The sequence below is a fragment of the Salvelinus namaycush genome, chromosome 34 (assembly GCF_016432855.1).
Source record: "Salvelinus namaycush isolate Seneca chromosome 34, SaNama_1.0, whole genome shotgun sequence".
Taxonomy (NCBI): domain Eukaryota; kingdom Metazoa; phylum Chordata; class Actinopteri; order Salmoniformes; family Salmonidae; genus Salvelinus; species Salvelinus namaycush.
Genome location: NC_052340.1, coordinates 20,475,028 through 20,495,470, shown reverse-complemented (window position 1 = coordinate 20,495,470; position 20,443 = coordinate 20,475,028). Strand labels below are relative to the sequence as shown.

The following is a 20,443-nucleotide window of genomic DNA, read 5'->3' as shown; positions in this document are numbered from 1 at the left end:
AGGTGAAGGAGAGACGGGCTGTAGTGAAAGGGTGAAGGAGAGGAGGGAGGTGAATAAAACAGCTTACAGCTGGTAAAGGGGGTATGTGTAGCTTCACAACTGCCTTCAACAGAGCAGCATCCTATCCTCTAATTACACCACTAGGAATAGAACCTCTGAACGCCACACAGCCAGGACAGGGTGCCAGACCAGTCACCCCATAACCACTCCGCAGTCTGTGTAGTCACTCCAACATACACAAGCAGTTCTATGGGGTTTGTTACATCATGCTTCTTGGGTTGGACTTGTTGGGCTTTCCAGGACCAGTCACTGAGCTGTCGAGTCATAGCATTGTTTCATACGGACTCTGGTGGTTTTTGGGGTTGACTTGACCACTGTTAGAAGGAGCCATGGGACTGAAGGACCTAGGGTAGAGTGAGAGGTTTTTCTTTGTTTTCTTCTCTTGCTCTCTCTGCGCAGTTAATTCAGAGCAAGCCGAGACTGGCCTGCAATCCTGGGTGACTTGCAATCAAGACCAAGGGGCTCCCCTAGCTCTCTGATACTCTAAAGCAGGCGGATTTAGAGACCAACGTGGCAGTTGTTTTGATCATGAGGCTTAATGATGAAAGGCTCCTAAATTACAGCGTGGAGGACTACGCTGCTGCTCACACACACACATTTTCACCCTGACCTCGTTAAGGTGAAAAAAAGAGAAAGAAATGTGGCTTTTAGGGGTACTTTTACTTTTCGGGGTACCCTGACAACATCATAATTCAAAACACTTAAGGTTCATCAGGTTTGGGCTGGCATAAATGAGGTGGTAACGCACCCATGTGGTGATTTGGGAGTAAAGTTGACAGGTGGCGGGAGGGGGGGTTGTGTTTGTAGTGGACACTTAGGACGTAGCCACTCTGTATATTCAGTGTGTTACTATTGACAGTACTTTTTATTCTATGGTATGGTCGTAAAGATGAAAGGTGGTCACGGTTGCTGGCCTGTCGCTGAGCGGTTAGCCAGAGCGGTGGGACCCCTGCTTTATCTCCTGATCAATCCAGCTCCACACACACACGCAGGCGCACGCACGCACACACACATTCACACAAACACACTTATAGGCCAAAGGTCGCTGAGTCAACTTTAGGTAGTCAAGGTAAACCAAGGGCGCCCCCTACAGATTGGACAGGTCATTCAGGCCAGGGCAAGAGGACATGACGAGAGGTAAGAGTTGTTCTGTAATGGCCAAACAGCAGCTCTGCTAAACCTCCAAGTAACAATCCTAAATTAAATGTGGTATTTACCTGCTTGGAGAGCACGCTATGTATATGTGGGTGATTACTGTGTGTGCCATGTCAGAGTGATTGTGCGCTTTGTGTGTGACGTGAGTGCATGTGAAGATGAAATACATCAGTGTGTGCGTGTTGGGGATTAATTGTCACACGCATTGTCAATGTGTGCAAGGTTTAGTCTATATGTTTTTAAGTAATTGACTGAGGGTGTGTATGTGTATAAAGGTATACACTTAGTTCATGTATAAAGGTGGTGAATGTGTGTTACTAAAAATAAGTGTGTGTGTAATAAATGTAACCCTTTTCCCTGGGGGGAGCAGTCTAGTCAGGTCAGAAGCAGAGGCCAGAGGCATGTGAAGGATTCCTACCAGAGACTGGAGGTCACAGTAAGCACCATCACTCAGCAGCTACTTTATTAGCTGCTCCTCCACACACACCATGTGGTGATTTTATTTCCGGGGAGAACAATCCATGAAGGCGGGAAGACGCCAGAGCAAAATCATTTGGTGTAGATTGAGGTCAGGAAGTATAAGCGGCACTCTGGGTAAAACTGGAACAGACACACACACAAGCACCCACTCTCCATCGCTCTCCTTTAAGGGATACTTCGGGATTTTGGCAATTAAGCAAAAGTCAGATGAACTCACAGATAACATTTATGTCTCTGCATCCAGTATGAAGGAAGTTTGGAGGTAGTTTTGTGAGCCAATGCTAACTAGAGTTAGCGCAACGGCTGGAAGTCTATGGTACTGTATGTACAAGCATGCTAGCAGTTACCATAGTCATCCAGTCATTGTACTAATGCTAGTTAGCAATTGAGGAGAGCAACATAACCTCTCTTCTGTTGTGAGGAGAGTAATTCAACACCTCACACACCTAAGACTGTCTACCTGGTGTCAGACCAACATTAAGGCCTGACTGTGAGTGAGTGTGGTCACAGAAACACAAAGGGAGTGCCCCGGTGTGTGTCTTCACATATTAATGCACGGTTGTTGTCACTCTCCCACTGTGGGATGAAGTGCCATTGTCACTGCAGGGCCTACTTGATGGAGCCATTTCCATTGTGTGTTGACTGCAGGTGAGAGGATGCACCTTCAGGCACCGGCCCCACTGACTACCATTGTTCTAACACAGATACATACATCCCCACTTCATAGGCCCTTTCCACCACACCCTGGAGTCCCACAGAAGAGGTTAAGAGGGGGACACCCTGGAGTCCTACAGAAGAGGTTAAGACGGGGACACACCCTGGAGTCCTACAGAAGAGGATAAGACGGGGACACACCCTGGAGTCCTACAGAAGAGGATAAGACGGGGACACCCTGGAGTTCTACAGAAGAGGATAAGACGGGGGGACACCCTGGAGTCCTACAGAAGAGGATAAGACGGGGGGACACCCTGGAGTCCTACAGAAGAGGATAAGACGGGGGGACACCCTGGAGTCCTACAGAAGAGGATAAGACGGGGGGACACCCTGGAGTCCTACAGAAGAGGATAAGACGGGGACACCCTGGAGTCCTACAGAAGAGGATAAGACGGGGGGACACCCTGGAGTCCTACAGAAGAGGATAAGACGGGGGGACACCCTGGAGTCCTACAGAAGAGGATAAGACGGGGACACCCTGGAGTCCTACAGAAGAGGATAAGACGGGGACACCCTGGAGTCCTACAGAAGAGGATAAGACGGGGACACCCTGGAGTCCTACAGAAGAGGATAAGACGGGGACACCCTGGAGTCCTACAGAAGAGGTTAAGACGGGGACACCCTGGAGTCCTACAGAAGAGGATAAGACGGGGACACCCTGGAGTTCTACAGAAGAGGATAAGACGGGGACACCCTGGAGTTCTACAGAAGAGGATAAGACGGGGACACACCCTGGAGTCCTACAGAAGAGGATAAGACGGGGGGACACCCTGGAGTCCTACAGAAGAGGATAAGACGGGGACACACCCTGGAGTCCTACAGAAGAGGATAAGACGGGGACACACCCTGGAGTCCTACAGAAGAGGATAAGACGGGGACACACCCTGGAGTCCTACAGAAGAGGATAAGACGGGGACACACCCTGGAGTCCTACAGAAGAGGTTAAGACGGGGACACACCCTGGAGTCCTACAGAAGAGGATAAGACGGGGACACACCCTGGAGTCCTACAGAAGAGGTTAAGATGGGGACACCCTGGAGTCCTACAGAAGAGGTTAAGACGGGGACACCCTGGAGTCCTACAGAAGAGGATAAGACGGGGACACCCTGGAGTCCTACAGAAGAGGTTAAGACGGGGACACCCTGGAGTCCTACAGAAGAGGATAAGACGGGGACACCCTGGAGTTCTACAGAAGAGGATAAGACGGGGACACACCCTGGAGTCCTACAGAAGAGGATAAGACGGGGACACACCCTGGAGTCCTACAGAAGAGGATAAGACGGGGACACACCCTGGAGTCCTACAGAAGAGGTTAAGACGGGGACACACCCTGGAGTCCTACAGAAGAGGTTAAGACGGGGACACACCCTGGAGTCCTACAGAAGAGGTTAAGACGGGGACACCCTGGAGTCCTACAGAAGAGGATAAGACGGGGACACCCTGGAGTTCTACAGAAGAGGATAAGACGGGGACACACCCTGGAGTCCTACAGAAGAGGATAAGACGGGGACACACCCTGGAGTCCTACAGAAGAGGTTAAGACGGGGACACACCCTGGAGTCCTACAGAAGAGGTTAAGACGGGGACACACCCTGGAGTCCTACAGAAGAGGATAAGACGGGGACAGGGAGGTTGTGTTCCCTTCATGTGGGTTCACACTAACATTAAAATTGTTCCTCCCTCAACTCACTTTCTTCACTACGGATGGATTGCCAAATTTGCCTTCGAATTATGCCTTTTCGGATTAGCTTTCTTTACATCCAAAATAAATACTTTTGGTGTGTATGCCTGTGTGTATGCCTGTGTGTGTGTGTGTGTGTGTGTGTGTGTGTGTGTGTGTGTGTGTGTGTGTGTGTGTGTGTGTGTGTGTGTGTGTGTGTGTGTGTGTGTGTGTGTGTGTGTGTGTGTGTGTGTGTTGCAGTGAGCTGTCTCCTTACCGCTGGGGTTGAATTCCATGCAGGATATGGGTTTGTCATGGGCTGGGAAGTGGGCCACCACTCCCTCTCCATCTGAGTCCTCACTCACTAGGACCTGGAACGAACACAGACAGAGAGAGAGAGACATTCACCACAGAATCTACACAGAGATGGACTTTCCAACTTCTAACACATGGACTTCTTGTAGCTTCTTGCTGTAAGTAAAATAATGGAGAATGAATATGTTACTGGTAAAGAGCATTGCCACCTTGTGGATGTAATTAGCAATCATCCAAATTAACACCAGAGAGAGGCTTGTTTACAATCTCTCGGTCTCTCTTTCTACACTGTCAGCGCAGCACTGTACCCGCCATCTGTCTCCATGTGCTGCATGACAACTAAGACTGGAATGACAAAAGACTGATCTCAGACCAGTAGCTAAGCTCAAAGTCCTCCGACTGTTCAAAAGAATTACAGTGCTGCTGAGTATGATTCTGTTCTCAGACCAGGGGCTCTGTGTGCGTGTAAACGTCTCTGGTCTTGAACAGATTATAACTAAGCCCAGACATGAGTCCAGGGAAAGAGTAAGAGAGACAGGGAGAGGAGTGAGGGAGAGAGAGAGAGAGCGATCGGGAGAGAGAGAGATTGAGAGAGAGGGAGAGAGAGGTCGGTCTCATAGTGATAAATCTGGTCTAGCGTTGCATTAGTTTTAATAGGAGTCAGTCCAAACACAAAACAACCTCCAAGATCAACTGAGCCTTTTTTTCCAGACTGGACTGGAGGGAGAGAGAGGAGAAAAATGAAAAGAACAAGGAAAAGGGGTGACATAAACCAGACCCATTTTATTACATCGGAGGCACACAATGTTGTTCTGTGAGGGAAGCCTGCTGAAGCCCTTTGAAACTGAGAAAGTGTTGGGGCTACCTCTGGAGAGTAAACCTATTATACAGGAGGAGGGAGTGTGAGTGTGTGTGTGTGTGTGTGTGTGTGTGTGTGTGTGTGTGTGTGTGTGTGTGTGTGTGTGTGTGTGTGTGTGTGTGTGTGTGTGTGTGTGTGTGTGTGTTAAAGAGGGGTCACCACTTCCAACAAAGGGGTCAACAAACTAGGTGAGTGATGTGGCAAGAAAACAATGCCATCATTACCTGAAGTCACAACGATTCTCTCTCCCTCCCTCCCCTCCCTCCCTCCCCTCCAACTGTGTTTATGTGTAGTGTAGGGTTACTGTATAATGGCTGGTGACACAGTGCAGACCTGCTTCTGTGGGCTTTATCCCCGGTCTGGAGGAGCCCTCAGGAAACTGGGGTACATGTACACACACACAAACACATCCAGGCACACGCACACAGACACACGTACACACACACACACACACACACACACACACACACACACACACACACACACACACAGCACTGGCATGCAGCGCACTGCAATAAAGGCACGGTATGGATTTATAGTAGCCTTATGCCCCTTATACATAGCAACTATAGCCAAAGATAGTGTGAGCATTACACAGCCACCCTTTCATTAGCACCAAGGGAGCTAGGAAGAGAGGAGCGTGGCAGACAGAGGACGGGTACAAGCTTCTTGTGAGGTTACTGCTGATGAGCAGTGCATTCATTTAGTCTCCCCACTGTTTAAAAAAGCTGCCGCTGTGGCGAAGGCCGAGCTGTGAAAATATGTGAGCAAGCAAAATAAATCCCACCTTAGGCCCCGAGGTGCTGTCAGGTGCGTGTGTGGGGTGTGGGGTCGGTTGGTGGGCTCCTGTGTTCGCTCTAGCAGAGGATTTAAAAAGGTTTAACCTGGGAGGTTTCTCACCGCACCACAAAACCCAAAGGTGTATTTACAGAGGTCAGAAAGGACAAGAAAAAGGACAGAGGGAAGAGAGGAGAGGATAGAGAATCTGTTCTGATTAGTAAAAAAACTTCTCACTCTCATGAGAGAATGTCTAGAGACAGAGTTCAGTTTGGGGCAAACTAAGAACAGCTGTGCTGAGAGAATATGTGGATGTACGTAACTGAAAGAGAAATAATTAATGAGGTTCATTTCATTTCTATGACCTGGTCTTCACCTGGGACCTGTGCCAAAAGCAGGAAGAGACTCATTACCATGATGAATCTAGGAGCCAGTGGCTGAGATAGGTTGGGCCCGTTTATAAGGTAGTGATGACACACTATTATCAGGTGAGCATTATTGTTCAAACAAGAACCCCTATAGGATTATTAGGTACACAAAAAACAACCAAGATGTACACTGTATGTTTTGCTTTGTACACTTTTTCAACATTACTTCAGAAAGTGATAACACGTTTGGGGAGCCATGGTCCATAACCCAAAGGGTAAGACACACAGTAATACTTATACCTCTCCGACAAGATCGTTCTAACGTCACATCGTGTAGTATTCCTTCGTCCATTTCTATTTTTGGTTGCAGAACGTGTATATTTTCTGACAGTTACTTCAGAAGGGGATGGAACACTGTTGGAAAGCCACGGTCTATGACTTCGTGATCACACATACCTGTCCCTCTCCGACGTTGTGTGTGTCAATGACGGTGATTACTCCGGGGGCATGGGGGCTTCGGCGAGTGGTGCTGTGGGGGGTAGCACCCTCCTCGTCGGGGGCGCCAGTGGGTAGAGTACCAGCTAGCTGAGTCACCACCTTTCCCACCATGGTGAGACCAGTCTTTAGGGTCTAACCAGAACGACAGGGGGAAGGGGGAGAGCGAGAGAGACGCATATAAAGAGGGTAGAGATGAGGAGAGAGGGAGGAGGTGGAGAGGGAGGAGGTGGAGAATAGTAGGAAACAAACATCAGATTGGGCTCCTCGTCATAAAACAACTAGAGACACTTCCAATAAAGAAGACACCAGTATGTCTGTGTTGGGAGTTGAGGAGCTGAGAGAGGCGTGTTGATCAATATAGAATGACTGTCTATGCATGACTATGAGTGAGAGAGAGAGACGGCTATTTGCTCAACGCTAACAGCTGCTGCTGCTGATGATGATGTGGAGGAGTGCTGAAACAGCAGGAGCCGAGTGTCTGCCACCAGTCTCTCCTCCCCAGTCTCCCCCTCAGCCCTACACAGATCAATGGCTCCTGTTTGGATTAGCACTAAAACGTCACACTGCAGTGATTAGAAAACACATTAGTGTTGATCAATTAGGAGCCAAACGCCCTGTTTCATTATTGATGCGGCTCCGAGCAATTTACACACACCAGTCTGTTAGTGGGCTAGGTGGGGTCGCCAAGTGAGGGAGTGTGTGTGTGATGCATAGACCCAACAAATGTGAGGCGCCACGCGGTATTGACAACGCTGCCTGGCCTGCATGCCTGATTAGGTTCTCCGGGGCCCCTTTGTGCTGACACACACACAGTACACTGACTCCATTAGCTCAGGACAGTGTAGCAGGGAGATAGACTCCACTTAAGCAGCACTATCCATTTCTCGGAGCCTGGCCTGGCCCTGGCCACAGAGGTGTGTTTGAGTCAGACACCGTGGCGAGGAGCCGCCACACTGATGAAGAGCATCACACAGTCAGACAATGAGCAGGTTTGCTTTATGTTTATATTCCAATGATTAGTATGAGGAATAATAATAATAATACAGCTGGAAATATGCGCTGTTATAAAATGTAATTTCCTATAAAAGGCTAGGAAATACTCCCCCTTAGTGCTCCCTCAACACCCCCTCGCCTTCCAAGTCTCTGGACAGAAGCACTTAGTCTGTGTCGCATTGGAGACCGGAGGAGGGGGGGACTGGGCTGAAAATATTGAGATTATAATATATAGTTCTCAACGGCGGCTGCAGACAATCCGTCTGCATATCGGGATGCCCTTAACCTCGTTTCCCCCTCCCTCCGCTAGCCAGGCTAACACTTTAGCGCTGCCGCCACTGCTCTTTTTGATGTATACCGCCATTAGCAGCTAATGGGACTTTATCACGCTAGCCGTTAGCGCTCATTAAGGAGAGAGGGAGGGAGAGAGAGGGCGAGACCATGGGAATAACTCTGACCCAAGGGGTCTTCATAAATCAATTAGGGTTCCCCTTTGGGGGCCTGGCTAAGACCGGAGACTGGAACCTTATGAGGAGAGTGCTGCGCTAGGCTAGTAGCGCAGGTTAGCTCAGCCGCTACATCAACAGAGCGGAGGGGTATAAATTCAGCTTGGTATCAAAGGGCATAGCAGTTAGAGTAGTGTAGCCTGGCGGTGCTCTCCAGCTGAGAGGACTATTACAGGGGCTGTGTCCCATATTGCAGTACAGTAAACAGTACAGTACAGGATGGAACCCCTACAGAAACACACAGGGACGATAGAAATTAGTTAAGATGCTCAGACTCTCAAGGCCTGTGTCTGGGTTATGATATATAGTCTCATAACGGTGTTTGACTCACAGGGGAAAGCCAAGGTGGATCCTATATCACTTCTCAGAAATGTACAGATGAGTATATTACAACCACTGGGGTGGAGGGAGGTGTGAGTGTTTGTGTTTCACTTACTTTAGCAGCGCTGATGACTGTAGCTGTGTAAGACTGGGCATTGTCCCCGCAGGCACCGCCTCGAGACTGGTGACACCGGATCAACTGGGGTGGAGGCAGAGAGACAGAGAGGAAAACAGATAAGAAATAGATTAATATCCTCCTCCTGCAGCTGAGGCCAACCAGGAACAGAATATGAGGGTCAGCACATTAAAAACCTCTCCTATCCCACTGTCTATTTCCTGGGATCCATCCATCCATCCCAGACCTACTCTATTCTTAAGGAACAGAGAAGCTTATAGTAGTCAGTGACACATCTGTCAATTACTTGAGTGGCCGAGCATAATCAGACAACTACCAGACACAATTATCCATTAAAATGTATTGCAAGAGTGCGTAGAGTGTACTTGCTTTTGGAAAATACAAAAATCCTATTAAATAGACATAAAAAACCCTACATCTGTTGGTTTTCAGATGTTATCATTTCTAGTGGTCTCTTCTTGGAATGAGTTGTACTGAGAGATTAAAGAGCTAAAGTAAAAAATGAATTTGAGGATTGTAAATATGGTGTTGTGATAAGTACATCCGTGATGGATGGGTGTGTGTATATTCAGTGTGTGTGTCCTACCTTGTTCTCAGCGTAGGCTAGCCAGCGTCCTCCCAGTGCTATGGGGTTTAGGTTGGGGCCCGGACAGGGAAAGCAGCCTGAAACACAAGAAGAAACTTACAGTTATTGAAGGTGCAACCCATACCCTTCAGCTGCAGGACAAACTGGATACACAACTGGGGCTGACACAACACAGTCACACAAAAAACATTTGATACATACCAATGAAGGTGGAAAAATCATGCCTGCGTATCAACAACAAAAAAGCCTTTGGATTACCTAACTTCAACATGTTCCCTTTTAGAAGTTGTGAAACAGTGAAGGCTGCTGTGGATATGTGCTTCAGGAGTCGGAGTTCTTCTCCTCCAAGAGTGGCTCGGTCTTTCTTAAAGCCTTAATGTGTTTGAGAGGGGAACGTGGATCACTGTGTATGTGTGTGTGTGTGTGTGTGGGGGGGCTTGCTTGCTTTAGTAGTTCCCATAGGGATCAGTGTGTCTGCCAGTCAATCAAGACAGGAGCCGTCCCCACTTTATTGGGTGCCACAGAATCCATTAAGTCATAATGTGGCTCTAAGTAAAAAGAAACACACTCAAAAGCTCAGCATAAATACAAATGGACGTCAACACACATACAGAAGATGAGGACAAAAGGCCCATAAATTCACAAGCGGATCAGCTATCAGTATAAACAAGTACAAATGTGTCCACCCACTCACACAGATGTTGATGTAAACAGTCATGTCACACTAGACATGATGCGGAGTAGTAATTAACTAAATACAGGCACGCACGCACGCACTGGAGTCAATGGCCACACAGCACCAGACCTGGGTTCAAAAACTTTATCTGCGCTTGATTAAGCTTGTCTGGCTTGAAAGACCAACATATTAGTTCCAAAATGTCCTATCCTGCCCGTCTGGCACTCCAGCTAGGCTAAAGCAAACACTCAAGGTATTTGAAAGATTACAAATAGTATATATTTTTTTTAAACCCAGTTCTGCACAGCATCCACCATCACACAGGATTCACCACTACTCACAAACATGTCTGTAAACAGAGAGGGAGTCATGATGGATACGGACTTAAAAGCACGCAGAGAGCAACTAGGACAAATACGCTTGTTTGCACACACACACACACACACACCTCTATAAACGGGCATAACAGTACAAATACACATCTCATATAAAGACACGTACAAACAAGCACACACACCAATATGAGGTCATGTGAGTGCATGGAGGCAAAGGGAAAGAGGTTTGGCTGACATAATGTACTGCTCAGGGTGCAGATGAGATGGGGAGTCAGACAGTAATTTAGTGTTCAGAAGAGTCGAGGCTGGGAGGCGCGGGGTGAATAGGACTTGAGGTTAGCCACAATGCTACAGCCTTTTGTTGGCTCTCCAAGGTTGGGGGAGAACGACCCACTCAGGCCAGGCAGTGAGACAACATGTGTCTAACACATCCTGTGTGGAAAGAGGGGGAGGAGAGGAGAGAGTGGGAGGAGAGGAGAGGAGAAAGGGGGAGGAGAGGAGAAAGGGGGAGGAGAGGAGAGAGGAAGAGAGAAAAAAGGAAGAGGAGAGGGAGAAGAGAGAACGAGATTGTAAAAGAGAAAAGACTTGAAAGGGAGAGAGAGGAGATGAAGGGGGAGAAGAGGAAAGGACATGGGGAGAAGAGGAAAGGACAGAGAGAATAGAGGGAGGAAAGGACATAGAGAGAGAATAGAGGGAGAGAAGGGGAGAGGGGAAAAGGCTGAGGTGAACAGAGGAAATAAAATGCAGAGGGCTGAAGAAAGAAAGATGAAAACATTTGAGGGAGAAAAAGGGGAAACACCAACCCAAACCTCACATCCCCACCTCATCCCCAGTCCACACCAATCTAAAGACAAGCAACAACTTAAAACAACCCACATTACAGGACGCCTGTGTTGCTGCTCTTCCTCCCCAAAGACATCTCCATTTTCCAAAGATGAAGCATCATTAAGAGTGATTAGCAGTGATTGACTATACTCATTGTCCTGTGGCCCTGCCAGCCAGACATGGAGGGGAAAGGCAGGCGGACAACACATTAAGTACATATTCTCCTAACAGCAGTTTGTTTACTGTCTGCAGACAGCAATGGCCTTGTTACAAAGAATGTTTCACGTCATCCTGCACTGTCCAGGGGTCATGTTCAGCTGGGCACAAATGAGCAAAACAACCCAATGAGCAGTCTTATTGTACTAGTACGATATCGCCCAGTTTCACTCCTTTTCAAAATGTTTTATCCCCTTCAGTGCCTTCTGAACACAACCTAGGAAGGTAGTGTAGCTGTATGATGTTGAGTTGTAAACATGCTATAAACACACTCAGAGATGTTGATATGTGCTAAGCTACCAGAGGACTCCAGCATGCTCTACCATTAAGTTTCAGTTAAACAGTTTAGACCCGTTTCAAAGACTTGTTCGAAACGTTGTGCTCCTTGAGGAGGCATGGTGGTTTGTGAATGGTGGGGTAAACGCTGCCAGTACCTGTCTTCAGTTGGTTGTTTGGGCTGGGTGATACCAGCGTGACAGACCTGCTTGTCTCTGGTGCTGGGATGTTTGTGTGGAAATGCTGATGTGTTACGTGACTGGGCTGGCTCTGTGTGTTGGTGCTACTGGCTATATAACTGTTAGTGGGTGGCTATGTAGCTTCAGTGTTCTCACAGATGTGCACAGAGATCGACACAGGACAGAGCATCTGTTCCAAGATGATATGTCCATTGATTTCACTGAAGAGTAGATGCATCTGTGAGTACTAATAACTGTATGCACTGGTCTAGTGTGTGTGTGTGTGTGTGTGTACGTGTATACCGTATGTGTGCGAGTGAGAGTGCATGCATGCGTGTGTGTGTGATCGTGGTGATAAGAATAGTGTGTGTATCGGCAGGATAGAAATGCGGCGTCTGGTAAGACAAGGGGTGGCGGACTTTGTATTTGTGTAAATAACTGCTGGTGAACAATATCTAATGAAGTCTCAAGGTTTTGCTCGTCTGAGGTAGAGTATCTCATGATAAGCTGTAGACCACACTATCTACCTAAAGACTTTTCATCTGTATTAATCGTAGCTGTCTACATACCACCACAGACTGATGCTGACACTAAGACCACACGCAATGAGCTGTAAACCGCCATAAGCAAACAGGAAAACACTCCTCCAGAGGCGGCGCTCCTAGTGGCCGGGGACTTTAATGCAGAGAAACTTAAATCCGTCTTACCAAATTTCTATCAGCATGTTAAATGTGCAACCAAAGGGGGGGATTTTTTAATTTTTTATTTAAAAACACCTTTACTCCACACACAAAGCTCTCCTTCGCCCTCCATTTGGCAAATCTGACCATAATTCTATCCTCCTGATTCCTGCTTACAAGCTCAAATTAAAGCAGGAAGCACCAGTGACTCGATCAATAAACAATTTGTCAGATGAAGCAGATGCTAAGCTATAGTACTGTTTTTCTAGCACAGACTGGAGTATGTTCCGGGATTCCTCGGATGGCATTGAGGAGTACACTACATAAGTCATTGGCTTCATCAATAAGTGCATTGATGACGTCGTCCCCAAAGTGACTGTACGTACAGTTGAAGTCGGAAGTTTACATACACCTTAGCCAAAGACATTTAAACTCAGTTTCTCACAATTCCTGACATTTAATCCTAGTAAAAATTCCCTGTCTTAGGTCAGTCAGGATCACCACTTTATTTTAAGAATGTGAAAAGTCAGAATAATAGTAGAGAGAATGATTTATTTCAGCTTTTGTTTTTTTCATCACAATCCCAGTGGGTCAGAAGTTTACATACACTCAATTAGTATTTGGTAGCATTGCATTTAAATTGTTTCACTTGGGTCAAACATTCCGGGTAGCTTTCCACAAACTTCCCACAATAAGTTGGGTGAATTTTGGCCCATTCCTCCTGACAGAGCTGGTGTAACTGAGTCAGGTTTGTAGGCCTCCTTGCTAGCACACACTTTTTCAGTTCTGCCCACACATTTTCTGTAAGATTGAGGTCAGGGCTTTGTGATGGCCACTCCAATACCTTGAATTTGTTGTCCTTAAGCCATTTTGTCATAACTTTGGAAGTATGCTTGGGGTCATTGTCCATTTGGAAGACCCATTTGCGACCAAGCTTTAACTTCCTGACTGATGTCTTGAGATGTTGCTTCAATATATCCACATCATTTTCTGCCTCATCATGCCATCTATTTTGTGAAGTGCACCAGTCCCTCCTGCAGCAAAGCACCTCCACAACATGATGCTGCCACCCCCGGGATTCACGGGTTGGGGCGGTGTTCTTCGGCTTGCAAGCCTCCCCCTTTTTCCTCCAAACATAACGATGGTCATTATGGCCAAACAGTTCTATTTTTGTTTCATCAGACCAGAGGACATTTCTCCAAAAAGTACGATCTTTGTCCCCATGTGCAGTTGCAAACCGTATTCTGGCATTTTTATGGCGGTTTTGGAGCAATGGCTTCTTCCTTGCTGAGCGGTTTTTCAGGTTATGTCAACATAGTTTTTTGTCAACTGTGGATGGTTTTGTCGACTGTGGTTTTATCGACTGTGGATATAGACACTTCTGTATATGTTTCCTCCAGCATCTTCAGAAGGTCCTTTGCTATTGTTCTGGGAGTGATTTGCACTTTTCGCACCAAAGTACGTTAATAACCTCTACCGCTTCTCTCTCCCGGATCCGGGATCCTCCTCATTAAAAAAGCTGACTAGCATAGCCTAGCGGGAAAGGGATATCATATAATATAATTTTCATGAAATCACAAGTCCAATACAGCAAATGAAAGATAAACATCTTGTGAATCCAGCCATCATTTCCGATTTTTAAAATGTTTTACAGCGAAAACACAATATGTATTTCTATTTGCTAACCACAATAGCAAAAGACTCAACCGCATATTTTCACCATTTTTCTACCGCATAGGTAGCTATCACAAAACCGACCAAATAGAGATATAATTAGTCACTAACCAAGAAACAACTTCATCAGATGACAGTCTTATAACATGTTATACAATACATTTGTTTTGTTCGAAAATGTGCATATTTGAGGTATAAATCATAGTTTTACATTGCAGCTACCATCAAAAATATCACCAAAGCAGCCAGAATAATTACAGAGAGCAACGTGAAATACCTAAATACTCATCATAAAACATTTATGAAAAATACATGGTGTACAGCAAATGAAAGATAAACATCTTGTGAATCCAGCCAATATTTCCGATTTTTTAAGTGTTTTACAGCGAAAACACAATATAGCATTATATTAGCTTACCACAATAGCCAAACACACAAATGCATTTATTAGCAGCAAAAGGTAGCGATCGCAAAAACCAGCAAAAGATATAAAATTAATCACTAACCTTGACCAACTTCATCAGATGACAGTCTTATAACATCAGGTTATACAATACACTTATGTTTTGTTCGAAAATGTGCATATTTAGAGCTGCAAACCGTGGTTATACATTGTGAATATGTAGCATCGATTCACCAAATTGTCCGGAGCTATTTTGGACACTCACCTAATCTGACCAAAGAACTCATCATAAACTTTACTAAAAAATACATTTTGGACAGCAAATGAAAGATACACTAGTTCTTAATGCAACCGCCGTGTTAGATTTTTAAAAATAACTTTACCATAACAAACAGCTTACGTTATAGCGAGACAGCGCCCGCAAAAAGGGCGGATAATAGGACTAAACATTTTCCACAGAAATATGAAATAACATCATAAATTGTTCTTACTTTTGCTGAGCTTCCATCAGAATCTTGTACAAGGAGTCCTAGGTCCAGAATAAATCGTTGTTTGGTTTTAGAATGTCCTTCTCTCCTGTCGAATTCGCTCCACAAGGCTAGCCAATGTTGATGACGTTCCCAATTTCTCTCGACGCAGAGAACGGAAAACTCCAAAAGTCCCATTAAACGTTGAATAAACTGATGAAACTCGGTTGAAAAAACCTACTTTGATGTTTTTCTAATATGTATCAAATAAAAACAAAGCCGGAGATATTAGCCGTGTATACCGAACGCTTATCATAAGACAATAGGGAGGTGCTTCCCGCGCCTAGGTAGAGAAAGGAAATTCTGGACACGTCATTCCAAGAGCTCTTGTTCGACCTCAGATCAAGCTAGACACCCCATTCCACCTTCCACTGCCTGTTGACATCTAGTGGAAGGCGTATGCAGTGCATGCATATCCATAAATATAAGGCAATTCAATAGGCAGGCCCTGGAACAGAGCATCGTTTTCAGATTTTTCACTTTCTATCTGTAAGTTTGCTGCAAAATGAGTTCTGTTTTACTCACAGATATAATTCAAACAGTTTTAGAAACTTGAGAGTGTTTTCTATCCAATAGTAATAATAATATGCATATTGTACGATCTAGAATAGAGTACGAGGCAGTTTAATTTGGGCACAATTTTTTCCAAAGTGGAAACAGCGCCCCCATATTGACAAGAAGTTTCTCCAGGAAACAAAACGAGTCTCCTTCCTGAGCGGTATTGTCACGTTCTGACCATAGTTCTTTTGTATTTTCTTTGTTTTAGTGTGGTCAGGGTGTGAGTTGGGTGGGTATAATCTATGTTTTCTATTTCTGTGTTGGTTTTCTGTGTTTGGCCTGATATGGTTCTCAATCAGAGGTAGCTGTCAATCGTTGTCCCTGATTGGGAACCATATTTAGGTAGCCTGTTTTCTGTTGGGTTTTGCGGGTGTTTGTCGTCAGTGTCGCCACACGGTACTGTTTTGTTTGTTCACATCGTTTATTGTTTTGTTTAGTGTTCTGAGTTTAATTAAAAACATCATCATGAACACTTACCACGCTGCGCTTTGGTCCTCCTCTCTTTCTCCCGAAGACGATCGTTACAGGTATGACGGCTGGTGTTTATACTTGCATACTATTGTTTGTAGAGATGAACGTGGTACCTTCTGGCGTTTGGAAATTGCTCCCAAGGATGAACCAGACTTGTGGAGGTCTACAATTTTTTTCTGAGGTCATGGCTGATTTCTTTTGATTTTCCCATGATGTCAAGCAAAGAGGCACTGAGTTTGAAGGTAGGCCTTGAAATACATCCACAAGTACACCTCCGATTGACTCAAATGATGTCAATTAGCCTATCAGAAGCTTCTAAAGCCATGACATCATGTTCTGGTATTTTCCAAGCTGTTTAAAAGGCACAGTCATCTTAGTGTATGTACATTTCTGACCCACTGGAATTGTGATACAGTGAATTATAAGTGAAATAATCTTTCTGTAAACAATTGTGGAAAAATTACTTGTGTCATGCACAAAGTAGATGTCCTAACCGACTTGCCAAAACTATAGTTTGTTAACATGAAATTGGTGGAGAGGTTGAAAAACAAGTTTTACTGACTCCAACCTAAGTGTATGTAAAATTCCGACTTCAACTGTACATACCCAACCAGAAGCCATGGATTACAGGCAACATCCGCACTGAAGGAAAGAGATGCCGCTTTCAAGGAGCTGGACTCTAACCCGGAAGCTTAGAAGAAATCACACTATGCCCTCCGACAAACCATCAAACAGGCAAAGCATCAATACAGGACAAAGATCGAATCGTACTACACCGGCTCTGACGCTCGCCGGATGCGGCGGAGCTTGCAAACCATTACAGACTACAAAAGGGAAGCACAGCCGAGAGCTGCCCAGTGACACGAGCCTACCAGACGAGCGAAACTACTTCAACGCTTGCTTCGAGGCAAATAACACTGAAAGATGCATGTGAGCACCAGCTGTTCCAGGAAGACTGAGATCATGCTCTCCGCAGCCGATGTGAGTAAGACCTTTAAACAGGTCAACATTCACAAGGCCCTAGGGCCAGATGGATTACCAGGATGTGTACTGCGAGCATGCGCTTACCAACTGGCAAGTGTCATCACTGACATTTTCAACCTCTCCCTGTCTGAGTCTGTAATACCAACATGTATTAAGCAGACCACCATAGCACCTGTGCCCAAGAACAATAAGGTAAATGACTGCCTGCCTAAATGACTACCGACCCGTAGCACTCACGTCTGTAACCATGAAATGCTTTGAAAGGCTGGTCATGGCTCACAACACCATTATCCCAGAAACACCAGACCCACTCCAAGTTGCATACCGCCCTAACAGATCCACAGATGACGCAATCTCTATTGCACTCCACACTGCCATTTCCTACCTGGACAAAAGGAACACTTATGCGAGAATGCTATTCATTGACTACAGCTCAGCGTTTAACACCATAGTGCCTCAACTCATCCATTTTTATTTATTTATTTCACCTTTAATTAACCAGGTAGGCCGCGAACTGGCCAAGATAAAGCAAAGCAGTGCGACACAAACAAAACAGAGTTACACATGGGATAAACAAACGTACAGTCAATAAAACAATAGAAAAATATATGTAGTGTGTGCAAATGTATTAAGATTAGGGAGGTAAGGAAATAAATAGGCCATAGAGGCAAAATAATTACAATTGAGCATTAACACTGGAGTGATAGATGTGCAAGTAGAGATACTGGGGTGCAAAAGAGCAAAAATAAATAAATAACAACATGGGGATGATGTAGTTGGGTGTGCTATTTACAGATTGGCTGTGTACAGGTACAGTGATCGTTAAGCTGCTCTGACAGCTGATACTTAAAGTTAGAGAGGGAGATATAAGTCTCCAGCTTCAGTGATTTTTGCAATTCGTTCCAGTCATTGGCAGCAGAGAACTGGAAGGAAAGGCGGCCAAACGAGGTGTTGGCTTTGGGGATGACCAGTGAAATCTACCGGCTGGAGCGCGTGCTACGGGTGGGTGTTGCTATGGTAACCAGTGAGCTGAGATAAGGCAGAGCTTTTCCTAGCAAAGACTTATAGATGACCTGGAGCCAGTGGGTTTGGCGACGAATATGTAGCAAGGGCCAGCCAACGAGAGCATACAGGTCGCAGTGGTGGGAGGTATATGCGGCTTTGGTGACAAAATGGATGGCACTGTGATAGACTACATCCAATTGGTTGAGTAGAGTGATGGTGGCTATTTTGTAAATGACATCGCCGAAGTCAAGGATCGGTAGGATAGTCAGTTTTACGAGGGTATGTTTGGTGGCATGAGTGAAGGAGGCTTTGTTGCGAAATAGGAAGCTGATTCTAGATTTAATTTTGGATTGGAGATGCTTAATGTGAGTCAAAGGAGAGTTTACAGTCTAACCAGACAGAACCGTCCAGAGCAATGATGCTAGTCGGGCAGGCGGGTGCGGGCAGCAATCGGTTGAAGAGCATGCGATTTAGTTTTACTAGCATTTAAAAGCAGTTGGAGGCCACGGAAGGAATGTTTTATGGCATTGAAGCTCGTTTGGAGGTTTGTTAACACAGTGTCCAAAGAAGGGCCAGATGTATACAGAATGGTGTCGTCTGCATAGAGGTTGATCAGAGAATCACCAGCAGCAAGAGCGACATCATTGATAAATACAAAGAAAAGAGTTGGCCCGAAAATGTAACCCTGTGGCACGCCCATAGAGACTGCCAGAAGACCTGACAACAGGCCCTCCGATAAGCTAAGGACCCTGGGACTAAACACCTCCCTCTGCAACTGGATCCTGGACTTCCTGACAGGCTGCCCCCAGGTGGTAAGGGTAGGTAACAACACATCCGCCACGCTGATCATCCACACAGGGGCCCCTCAGGGATGCGTGCTCAGTTCCCTCCTGTACTCCATGTTCACTCATGACTGTACGGCCAGGCACGACTCCAACACCATCATTAAGTTTGCTGATGACACAACAGTGATAGGCCTGATCACTGACAACGACGAAACAGCCTATAGGGAGGAAGTCCGAGAACTGGCCGTGTGGCGCCAGGACAACAACCTCTCCCTCAACGTAATCAAGACAAATGAGATGATTGTGGGCTACAGGAAAAAGAGGACCAAGCACGCCCCCATTCTCATCGACAGGGCTGAAGTGGAGCAGGTTGAGAGCTTCAAGTTCCTTGGTGTCCACATCAACAAACTAAAAATTGAGCAAACACACCAAGACATTTGTGAAGATGGCACGACAAAACCTATTCCCCCTCAGGAGACTGAAAAGATTTGGCATGGGTCCTCAGATCCTCCAAAGGTTCTACAGCTGCACCATCGAGAGCATCCTGACTGGTTGCATCACTGCCTGGTATGGCAACTGATTGGCATCCGACCGCAAGGCACTACAGAGGGTAGTGTGTATGGTCCAGTACATCACTGGGGACAAGCTTCCTGCCATCCAGGACCTCTATACCAGGTGGTGTCAGAGGAAGGCCCTAAAAATTGTCAAAGACTCCAGCCACAAGAGTCATAGACTGTTCTCTCTGCTACCACACGGCAAGCGGTACCGGAGCGCCAAATCCAGGTCCATGAGGCTTCTAAACAGCTTCCACACCCCTCTTTTACACCGCTGATACTCTCTGTTGTTATCAATGCATAGTCACTTTAATAACTCTACCTACACTACCGGTCAAAAGTTTTAGAACACCTACTCATTCAAGAGATTTTCTTTATTTTTACAGTTTTCTACAATGTAGAATAATAGTGACGACATCAAAATTATGAAATAAAATATATGGAATCATGTAGTAACCAAAAAAGTGTTACACAAATCAAAATATATTTAATATTTGAGATTCTTCAAATAGCCACCCATTGCCTTGATGACAGCTTTGCACACTCTAGGCATTCTCTCAACCAGCTTCATGAGGTAGTCACCTGGAATGCATTTCAATTAACAGGTGTGCTTTGTTAATTTGTGGATTTTCTTTCCTTGATGCGTTTGAGCCAATCAGTTGTGTTGTGACAAGGTAGGGGTGGTATACAGAAGATAGCCCTATTTGGTAAAAGACCAAGTCCATATTATGGCAAGAATAGCTCAAATAAGTAAAGAGAAATGACAGTCCATCATTACTTTAAGACATGAAGGTCAGTCAATATGGAAAATTTCAAGAAATGTGAACATTTCTTCAAGTGCAGTCGCAAAAACCATCAAGCACTATG

General features: G+C 45.7%; 1 protein-coding gene and 1 long non-coding RNA gene across 4 annotated transcripts in view; one reads left to right on the top strand and one right to left on the bottom strand.

Annotated features, from left to right (window-relative positions):
- bcas3 (BCAS3 microtubule associated cell migration factor) overlaps positions 1 to 20,443 on the bottom strand; it is a 317,356-nt gene that overhangs the window by 257,772 nt on the left and 39,141 nt on the right. For 2 of the 3 annotated variants that reach the window (XM_038973748.1, XM_038973750.1), the window contains exons 10-13: positions 9,429 to 9,505; positions 8,822 to 8,905; positions 6,845 to 7,018; positions 4,347 to 4,440 (exon numbers count right to left, since the gene is read on the bottom strand). In XM_038973748.1, the coding sequence (XP_038829676.1) occupies positions 4,347 to 4,440; positions 6,845 to 7,018; positions 8,822 to 8,905; positions 9,429 to 9,505 (429 nt within the window). The remainder of the gene's footprint in view (positions 1 to 4,346; positions 4,441 to 6,844; positions 7,019 to 8,821; positions 8,906 to 9,428; positions 9,506 to 20,443) is intronic. The other variant, XM_038973749.1, reaches the window with a different exon arrangement.
- LOC120028558 overlaps positions 12,101 to 20,443 on the top strand; it is a 40,970-nt gene continuing 32,627 nt past the window's right edge. The window contains exon 1 of the long non-coding RNA XR_005473467.1: positions 12,101 to 12,175. This is a non-coding gene — a long non-coding RNA (uncharacterized LOC120028558). The remainder of the gene's footprint in view (positions 12,176 to 20,443) is intronic.